This window comes from Rhincodon typus, chromosome 18 (genome assembly GCF_021869965.1).
Source record: "Rhincodon typus isolate 14 chromosome 18, sRhiTyp1.1, whole genome shotgun sequence".
NCBI classification, from domain to species: domain Eukaryota; kingdom Metazoa; phylum Chordata; class Chondrichthyes; order Orectolobiformes; family Rhincodontidae; genus Rhincodon; species Rhincodon typus.
Window position 1 is genome coordinate 17,493,781 of NC_063349.1, and position 10,529 is coordinate 17,504,309.

Sequence of the window (10,529 nt, forward strand, 5' to 3'; positions counted from 1 at the left end):
CCTGCTGTGTTCATCCAGCTCTACATCTTGTTATCGCAGATTCTCCAGCATCTGCAGTTCCTCCTATATCTTGATTTACATGTTTGTTGTGTACTCAAACTGACAAGATAATTACTTTAATTCACGAATATAATCTGCATCAGTCTCATTTGGCAACTGCATCCATTTATGGAATTCCGTGCTCAGTGCAACCATATTTTAGCCATGCTTTAATATGAGTCCAGATTCTCATTAATTTTAGCAGATTTGATCGCATATGGACGACACTGGTTAGATGCCATCTGAAATTTAACTAATGAGGAAAATAATTACTTTGTCCTCATTTTGCGTTTTATTTGATTCGAGCCAAATAACCATTCAAAGGTCATTGGATGATTACTTAGATAAAAATAATATGCAAGAGTATGGGGGAGAAAGCAGGAAATTGCCACCAAGTAATGGTGCTTATTTAATGAGCTGGTGCAGGCATGATGGGAGGAACGGCCTCCTGTGCTGTAACACCTCTGCGTTTCTGTAATAAAGTCCAACATTCTATTTACCTTCCTATTACCTACAAAACATGTATTCTTTTTTGTGATTCATAAATGAGGAATCCCAAATTCCTCTGTGCTGCAGCTTTCTACAGCCTTACTGAATTTAAATAATATTCAGCTCCTCTATTCTTCCTGTCAACATATATAACCTCAAGTTTTCCCACATTATACTCCATCTGCCAAGACTTTGTCCACTCGCTCACCCCATCTATATTCCTCTGTAGATTCTTTGTGTCATTGTCAAACTTGCTTTCCCATCTATTTTTGTGTTATCCTCAAAGTTGCCTTCCCAGCTGTTTTTGTGTCATCTGAAACCTTGACATTAGTACACTACTTTCGTCATCCAAGTCATTACTATATATTTTAAATAATTGCGATCCCTGTGGCACTCTGCTCGTTACAGGTTGCTGTCCTGAGAATACTGCTTTTATCCAAACTCTATGCCTTTTATTAGTTAGCCAATCCTCAATTAATGCTAATATACTGCTTTCAACACCATTGGCTTTTATCTTATTAAGTAGCCTGTTGCGAAGTTGGGTGGAATACTTGCGAATTGGAAGGTAGGATGTTAGCATTTGTTTGTAAAAGGGATAGTGGGGAAGAGTGCATAGTCCATTTAAGAGTAGATGTGCTTTTCTAAGCTTGGAGATTTTAAAAAAAGTCTGCAAGCAGCTGTAGATGTATAGACAATTCTGAAATTGAAACATATGTATCAATTGGCAGCGTGGTTGGCAACCTCGGCTTGTTTTGATGTTAAGGCAACCAGCTTGAATATCAGCAAATAATTTAAACCAGGCACTTAGAGACTGAAAACCAATTGAATTTAAATCTGATGGTGTTGACAACGTAAGGCCAATCCTATTATAAGAAAATTGACAGGTCATCAAGAAGAGGGTTTTTGAAAATCAGCCTGAGAGCAAACTGCCATTGGAAGAGTAAAAGTCTGGCTCTCACAGAAATCTTTAAGCTCCCTGATTAAGCACCGTCTAAAAGGTACCATGGTACTCTTAGCTAATATTCCCGACACAAGGATTCAACGAAGAAAGAATTCCTGACTGAAGAATATCGGAAAAGGCACGGAACATATCGAAAGACGCATCCTGGCTGTAGTTTTGAGATTCTCAGTTTTAATTTATTTTTTCTTATTACGTTGGTTTATATAAATGGGACTTGTAAATATTGGAGCAGCATACCATTAGAATTTTATTTTATTCTGGAATAGTTAGTAGTTAGAATGGAATTGTTCAGTTTGTTAGTAGTGCAGTTAATTTGATCACTGTTGGAATTCGATTAAATAAATTGTTACTTGTTACTTATAAAGTCAGTATCAGGGAGTTCATTTCATTTAACCATCCCCTCAGTAACAAGCCTTACTTGCAAGATCTCATTGAATGATTTTTGGAAATTCAAATGCATTACACCTGGTGATTTCCCTTCACCTATCCTGCTTGTTACCTTCTCAACGAATTCTAAAAATTGTCAAGCATGATTTCCCCTTCATAAAGCCACAGTGTTTTGGATGAACTCAAATTTATGGAAGTTGAACGCCTGGACTGGAGGCCAATGGAATAGTCAAGTCCACAGGTAACAAAGGCAGTTACGAGAATCTCAGCAACTGATGTGCTGAGGTGGGGGAGAAGGAAGAATGTTATGGAGAAGGACAAACATGTACTTGTGTTGGAACTGATATGGTCTGGTAAGTTCAACTCCCAAAAGTAAAAGGATGATTGCTGATGGAGAGAGATCAGTTGCCCATATGCTTTACTGGAGCAACATTTCTATAAGTTTCACGGAAAACTTCAATTTTAAATGCAACCTTAAAAGCAATTTTGAAGTCTTTTTCTACATTTCTGTATTTGTTTTCCTCAGTTTGTCACCTTGCAACTCTGATGGGAGCCACAAGTCATGATTTTGCTTGCTTAAGTAAACAATTGAAAAGTATGTTAGTTCTGTCACTGGAACTAGCTTCAAATTAGCTGAAATATTTGATGATGGTGGAATGTGCCCTGCTACTCCAATGTATGTTTTTTTTTTCCAAAGGCCAGTAATGGGGATTGGAGCAAACTCTGTACGCCACAGTCTTGTATCTTATCATATTTTAACAGACTGTTTCTATTTTTTAATTCATGACAGAGCAGTGGAAAAAGCTCAGTACTGGAGAGTCTGGTGGGTAAGGACTTGCTCCCCAGAGGTACCGGTATTGTCACTCGAAGGCCATTAATACTGCAGCTAGTGAATGTTTCCCCTGAGGAGCAGCGGAAAGGAGCAGGAGATGATGATGGTATATCTTTTAAAATTTACGTTGTAATAATTTACATAAAATTTGTCGTGCAGACTTTGAGGACAGAAATGCGAGAATAATGATGCTGACTTCATATGATTGAAACTCAGCAGAATACAAACTCTTAACAGTTCAAAACCTCATCTGATAGTTTGGCTCCAGTTTTCTCTATGTGACTGAGTTTGGAAACTAAACTGCTCAGAAATCCAAAATGTATTCTAATACTGATATCCTACTGTACTTGCATGCCATAAACATCATCTCTCTTCCAATGCAAGTAATGCTGTTAAAAATCTGCATATTAATTCAAATTCTGTTCATGACCACATTTGTTTGAAATTGGATCCAAGTCTTTAAAGTTAGGTATATTTTTAAAAGTATTTCTATTGTGTGACTAAACAGTTTGGGCCCATTATCAGTCAAGAAATAAGTCCCTTTTGAGAAATTCTGTGGTGAACAGAATAGTCATACTACCATTTACACTAGCTTCTGCACCTATTCTGCTTTTATGTTCAGAATGATGTGATTAATAGCAACCAGATAAGAAACCCTGTTGCAGCTGTGATTAGATCATTCAGCAAAGACTGGAAACTGAACTTGAGACAAATCAAAGGATAAGAGATAACAAGGTGTAGAGCTGGATGAACACAGCAGGCCAAGCAGCATCAAAGGAGCAGGAAGGCTGAGGTTTCGGGCCTAGACCCTTCTTCATCAAAGGATGTTTGTTTGATGTAATCTTCATGCCTCACAAGTGCCAGGCAGTGGTTATTTCCAGTAAAAGAGAATCTAACCGTTACCTCATCGATGTTCAATGAAATTACAATTGCTAAATTCTTCAATATAAACACCTGGGGGAGAGGTTATCATTGACCAGAAACTGAACTGGACCAGCCATATAAATACAGTTGCTATAAGCACAAGTCAGAGGCTAGGAATTCAGTGGTGAACTCACCACCTGTCTCCTCAATGCCTGCCCATTACCTGCAAGATACAAGTCATGAATGTGATGGAATACTCTCCACTTGCCTGGATGGGTTGCCTGCAGCAGTACTCAAAATGCTCATCACCTTAAATATTGACTCTCTTCACCACTGTTGCACAGTGGCAATGGTATATAACATTTACAAGATGCACTTCAGTAACACACCAAAGCTCCTTCAACAGAATCTTCTAAATCTGTGACCTTAACACATGCAAGGACAATGGTAGCAGATGCATGGGAGCAGCACTCCCTGCAAATTCTCTTCCACATCACATCCCATCACGAATTGGACTTATTTCCTTCACTATTGCACTATCAAAATCTAGCAATAGTCTCCCTAACAGCACTGTGGGTACTGTTACATCCCATGATTTGCAGAGGTTCAAAAAAAACCAGCTTACCACCACCTTCTCCAAGGCAATGGGATGGGCAGTAAACACCGTCCTAGTCAGCAATTCCTACATCCAATGAATGAATAAAAATAATCTATCCAGGAATATGATCCAGACTTATCCCAAAGACATTTGGTGAATTAGAAAATAGTGTGACTATTCTGTTCGCTGTAGAATTTCTCGAAAGTGATTTATTCCTTTACTGATAATGTGCCTTTTACTAGATTCACAATATCTTTTATTTTTCCCTTCATCTACCTGTGAAAGCTAGGAACTTGGGATGCAGCATGCTGTTGACTTCAAAGCAGGTGAACCAGGTTATAAATCAGGAAGGAATACTGTTGAGGTATTAACAAGCTGTAGGATTTCAAAGGCTCCCTGATTTTTCACAAAATATGACATCTTAAATTTCTTCATTTTACATTATGACTTGAAACATGATTTTATGGGGTAGTTTTTTATTTTCAGGACTTTAGTTCAAACACACCATTTATTGTTTCAAAGTCTTGATATGTGACTAATATCAAAATTGATTCCAAACTATCCAATGCTTCTTGAACCCCAGTTATTTTTCTGACTTCCCTTATTTTCAATCATGATCATTGTTACTCATTTCCTATTCATGACATCTCCTCTCCTCCTTTCCTGCCTAACCCCACACACACCAGCACGATTCAGAATTTCAGTTGTTATGTAATCAGCTGCTGATGCATAAGAATGAATTATTTATATGGCAAACACAAATCTGTGGAGTCAAACATTGCCTCCTCATTTGATGGCTTTAAGGTCATTAGTCCACCTCTTAGTCTGTAGAGTGGACACTCTTGGTAGCGTACAACATTATTTGCGTCTCTCCAAGTGTCCACGCGGCTCTGTACGAGGCTCCAGTTGTAGAACGTTGGCTGCACAAAACCCCAGTCTTCTATTGAACCCACTTAACAAGGACCATTTTTGCTGTGGTAGTTCAAAGCCTGCCATTTGACAGTTGGGGTTTGTCACAAGGAACCCAAGGAAATGCATTTGGAGAGGACTAACCACACAAGGGATTTCACTATAACTTTGTAGAATCCTGACAATCGCAAGTTCTATGTAAATGCAAGTTGTCACCATCGATTAGTCATGCCCATTTGGGTGGGATACTCTTCGGAGGGTTAGTGCAGACTCAAAGGGCCAAATGGCCTGTGCCCACAATTTAGGGATTCTATGAATTCTTGACAAATAATAAAAGTATTTCAGGTAAAACTTTAGCTGTTTAAATCTTGTTTTACTCTTACAATGTGTGAATAATATCTGTTGTATCTATTTTTCATTTTGCATGAACAAGAAAGTATTTAATGAAATAAGCATTTTCTAAGCAGACGCCCATTTAACATTTCTGCTGTTTCTCTAACTACAGACACAGCCATGTGGAAAAATTATGGCCAGCTTCACAAAGGTTTCCGCTTCCTTTGTTTACCTGTTTCTGTGCATCATGTCTGTTCTTTGCATGGCTTTGGATCATTTTTAGTTTTACAGCACTAAAGGATAACCATTTGGCATTTGAATTACATAAAAACCTATTTATGTTTTTTTGTTGTTGATATGAATATTTTAATGTGGGGCTTCTCCATGCAGGAGAGTATTAAGGCACAGGTTCTAGGCTCTTGTTTCAAAATGAGAATTTACATGACACCCCCACTCCCACAGTAGAGGTGGTCCCCAGTGATCACTGGAAATTTTATCATAGGGTGAGTAAATGGTGCAGCTCCTAATAGACAGCTTTGGAGGAAGCCTGAGTGTAAATTATGCTGCATATATGTAGGCACAAATCAAAAGAGATAAATGATTGGTTTAACATTTTGTGCATTTGAGCAGAGGAACGCTTTTTTTTTAAGGACTTAGAATATGTTAGTGACAGCCCCAGTTAGCTGTAACATTTACGGTAACAATGTTTTTAAGAAGCACTTTGAAAAGTATAATGAAGATTTTGCAAGGATGATATGAGAACCGCAAGAGAACAAATGTTAGGAAAGGCTGAGCAGGCTGGTCCCTTGAAAAGATGACCCGAACAGGCGACAGGAGTGATAATGGAGGGATTTGGGAGAAAAGCTCTTTCCATTGTGGAGAAATTGTAAACACGGTACTGTAAAGATAGTTGCTAATAATGCAGGAGAGATTTCTGTGTGGTTCGGGGAAAGTGGAATTTCCTCAGCCATTGTGGCTGAGGTGAAAACCATCAATACATTTCAAGGAAAGTTAGGTTAGTATACAAGAGAAAAAGGAATAAAAAGATAGATTAATAAAGTGAGATGCGTTAAGATGGGAGGAATTTCATGAAACAAATAAACATTAACATAGACTAGTTGGGCAAAATTGGCTGAACTATAAAGTTCAGTGTAATTCAATGTGCCTGATTTCATTTGAATACTTTTAAAATGATGGTTATGATCAACTCACATCAGTGGACTCAAGGACTCAGCCAGCACTTCACAATCAGCTAATGATGCTTGATGAACAGGAGCTTAATCCCCACAGTCTACTGTCCACTTAAATCCTTCATAAAGAGCACCTATGAAGATATTTTGGGTTTCTTGACCAGGTAATATCAAAACTGATTTGGTGAGAATGACCAGGAGCTAATAAATCACAATGCCGAGGTCCAACATAATTCCCCGCTGAAGGAACGAAAGCCTTGCCAGCTATGACATGCGTGGAGTCTTCAGCATGGTCAAGACCATCAATGCCCCAAGCATTTAAGGATCTGTCCTTAGTAAGAACTAAGAGCATGGTGACGCTCAAGGACAGAGAAACAGCTCTCATTGGAGGGGGCAATTTGAGGATTTCTTCAACTGAGACTCTGTCCTCAGTGTGAGTGCCTTTGACCAAATCCCACAGCATTCTATCCACCACCATCTCAGCAGAACCTCAGCCTGAAATAAGATTGGAAAGATCATCTTACAACTGAGAATTCATGAGATTGCTGGCTGCAGACTCAGTGGGCTGTGGGGCCCACCTCTGCTCCTTTATCTTATGGCAAATACAATTCCTGCAGAAGTGCTAAAATATGGTAGAGAAGCCCTCTTGGCAAGAATATATGGATTCATTGCTGTCTTTTGGAAGTAGGAGAACATGGCAGGGAAACTTCAAGATGCCTTTATTGTGACTATTTCAAGAAAGGCTGCAAGTTCAGTTGTGGTAATTAGAGACATGTCCCTGCTGTCTAACACAGGCAAGGTCATTGCAAGATTCCTCCTCAATTGCTTCCACGCTGTGGCTGAAAAGCTCCTATTAGGTCACGGCACATTCTGTCCATCAACAGGCACAAGTGGACATGATTTTTCAGAGAAAGGCAAGGCCAAGAAAAATGCAGAAAGCAACAAAACCTCTATATATGGCCTCCTTTGACGTCACAAGGATGTTCAACTCTCTAACTATTCTCCTATTGATACTCCACACTAAGAGCAATGGAGAGATTATGAAGGATGAAGAAGGAAATGCACACAGTTAATATGGAAAAACAATGATCTAGGGTAGTGTCTGCATGAGACTTGAAATGTAACTGAGGGTTGATCTAAGAATGGCTATTGGCTTTTTGTTACAGCGAGGTGAAATCCTCAGGAAAAGGTCATTTGGCCTGGAATGTAACTGATGTGGGTTTGAGTGAATGATAAAATTCCTGTCCATGGAGTGTAGGGCCCACAAGCCATTGGCCCATCTCAGGACATTGCATTGTCTTTGAGTTGTTAAGGCTGTTTATTCTCGGTGCATCATGTCTTGAGAGCCCATTCGTTTAAGGGATTGTGCATTACAGGTCTCATGATCACTGTCTTCCGTACATGGAAAAATATAAGGAATGCTGATGTTGAGCATTTTTTTGAATGAAGAGGCTGCCCTCTCCAGAAATTCATGACTCAAAAGTGAAGGGCTATTTATTTTTGTTTAGTGTGGGTGGCTCCTGTTTTGGGCTAAATATGAGGTTAGTAGAATTTGTCCTACTTAGTCTAAAGTTTAGTTTGCTTTGAGCAGATGAAGCTTGGCTTTTAAAGAACAGCTAATTATTTCCATCCTGCCTGTAGGTGTGCCAGATTTGTTTCCTGTGTAATTGAATGATTGAATCCGACAGTAACATCATTTTGGAAAAAAAACATAATGAGAGATTGTTACATGCAAGCTGAATTTTTTTGCTGAGCAAATGTTGAACTTCAAAAGTTCTGCAAATGAAATGTTGAACTTATTTTCTGAAGATCATTTCGAAGCTTTAGCTGTTAGATGCTAGCTTTTTGAAGGTCACTAATTGAAGCTTTTGGCTGTAAAAACACGAGCTGTTTACAAAACTGAGAACAAGTTTTCCATTAGTTTTCAGAATGTTCTGAAGTTTATTTACAGAGTTGGGTCTCAACAATATTGCAAACTTTTCATTGCTTTTGCCACGTAGCTATGGTCAGCAAAGAAGGGGAGAATCTGGTGAAGCACAGAGAAATTGAAGCTGGCCTTCTTGCATTTCTTTTGGGAATGACTTCAGCAAATATGAGTTGTCCCTGCTGATGTTGCTTAGTTTCACTGAATTATAGCTGATGACTGCCCGATCTCTTGAACCACCATCAAGGCTTTGATCTGACCAGGGCAGCATTACATTATCTTAGTGAGAATGATGAGAATTTTGAAGGTGGCAGGATTGCTCTTGATTCCACTCTAGTATCCTATCTCAAGATGCTTTCTTCCATTAAGTATTTTATTAGATTACTTATCCTGTGATGACTCATTTGACTGAACAGTGATAGATATTCTGGCTTGAAGCATCAATCAGGTGATCCATTCTTGAAGATAATAACAGTCCAAAATAACAGGTTTGATAAAAATAACTAGTTTTGAAATTATTGGATTTATTATATGTTTTTCTGTTATCTGCATAACTACATGTATTTAAAACAATTTGGGAGTGCTTGCAAAGTTTTACGAGATACATTTCCTTATTGGTAGAATGCACAACATTATAGTTTGGTTCTGCTAATATGGTTGCTAGTTTTTGCATATGCTGGTAGTGGTTATGCTGCAGAGGCAGGTATATTCTATAACGTTGATTTCCCGAATACTTTGCTAATTTTTATAAATGCATCAGGATTCAAGATTTCAACAGACTTTAATATGAGACTTGTATTACCTTAGTCTAGCAGTAAGACATAGAGACTGTGAATTAAGTTTACGCAATGCTAGAAGATAATGTAGTAACTACATATTATAACATGATTCAAATAACCTAAATATTGGTTCGGTTAAAAGACTGTTTGTTTGTTTGTTTGTTTAACTCATCAGTTGATTCTATATGGTAGTGAAGGACTTGTGTAGGAAATGGATTGGGAGAAAATATTGATAAAAGTGGCAAATGAATCTCTCAACTTGTAATGGATGGAATAGAACCTAGCTCATTGACAGCTGTAATAAAGGTTCTCTTGGAGTATAGTTATATCTCATTTGGTAATAGAGCTGATATTCCATTCATTCATAGCGCGGAAAATAAGTTGTGTATCTGCCAGCTTAAAAAAATGATTAGATTTTTTTGGGATCTATTTTGTCATTTTTTAAAAAAAAATGTAGTTGCATTTCCCCATTATAATTTGCTCATCTTTATTTTAAATTTTTCTTGTTGACTTAAAAAAAGCATATCCAGTTGATGTTTATATTTTAACTTTTTACCTTTGTTTAAAGGAATTGATGCAGAAGAATGGGGAAAGTTTCTTCACACAAAACACAAGGTATGCACATTGTTCACTATTAGGTTATTTCATATTGGAAAGGTTTAAGGCATACGAGCATAAAAGGTAGACCCAAAATCTGAAACTAGGTAATATATCAAATAGGAATTGTAAAGTTTCACTCTACTACTACCATCAAGCCAAGAAATGAACCTTGGTACAAAGAAGAGTGCAGGAGGGCATGCCATGTGTAGTAGCAGGCATACCTAAAAATGAAGTGTCAATCTGGTGGAGCTACACAACAGGAGTACTTGCATGCCAAACAGCATTAGCAGCAAGTGATACACAGTGCTAAGCAAATCCATAACCAATGAATCAGATCTAAGCTTTGCAGTCTTGCCACATCCAATCATGAATGATGGTGGAAATTGATCAACTCACTGGATGAGGAGTCTCCACAAATACCTCAATCTTCACTGATGGGGGAGCCCAGAACATCAGTACAAAAAACAAAACTGAAGCATTTTAGCTTCGGTTAGAAGTGCTGAGTGAATGATCTATCTTGGCCTCCTCCAGAGGTCAGAAGTCACATGACACCAGGTTATAGTCCAGTAGGGTTTATTTGAAATCACAAGCTTTCGGAGTGCAGCCCCTTCGTCGGGTGCAGTG

General features: G+C 38.3%; 1 protein-coding gene across 1 annotated transcript in view; it reads left to right on the forward strand.

Moving 5' to 3' along the window:
* Window positions 1-9,968, forward strand: part of LOC125485375 (dynamin-1-like protein) — a 25,310-nt gene extending 15,342 nt beyond the window's left edge. The window contains exons 2-3 of the mRNA XM_048607839.1: window positions 2,667-2,814; window positions 9,874-9,968. Of these exons, the coding sequence (XP_048463796.1) occupies window positions 2,667-2,814; window positions 9,874-9,968 (243 nt within the window). The remainder of the gene's footprint in view (window positions 1-2,666; window positions 2,815-9,873) is intronic.
* The last annotated feature ends 561 nt before the right edge of the window (window positions 9,969-10,529 follow it).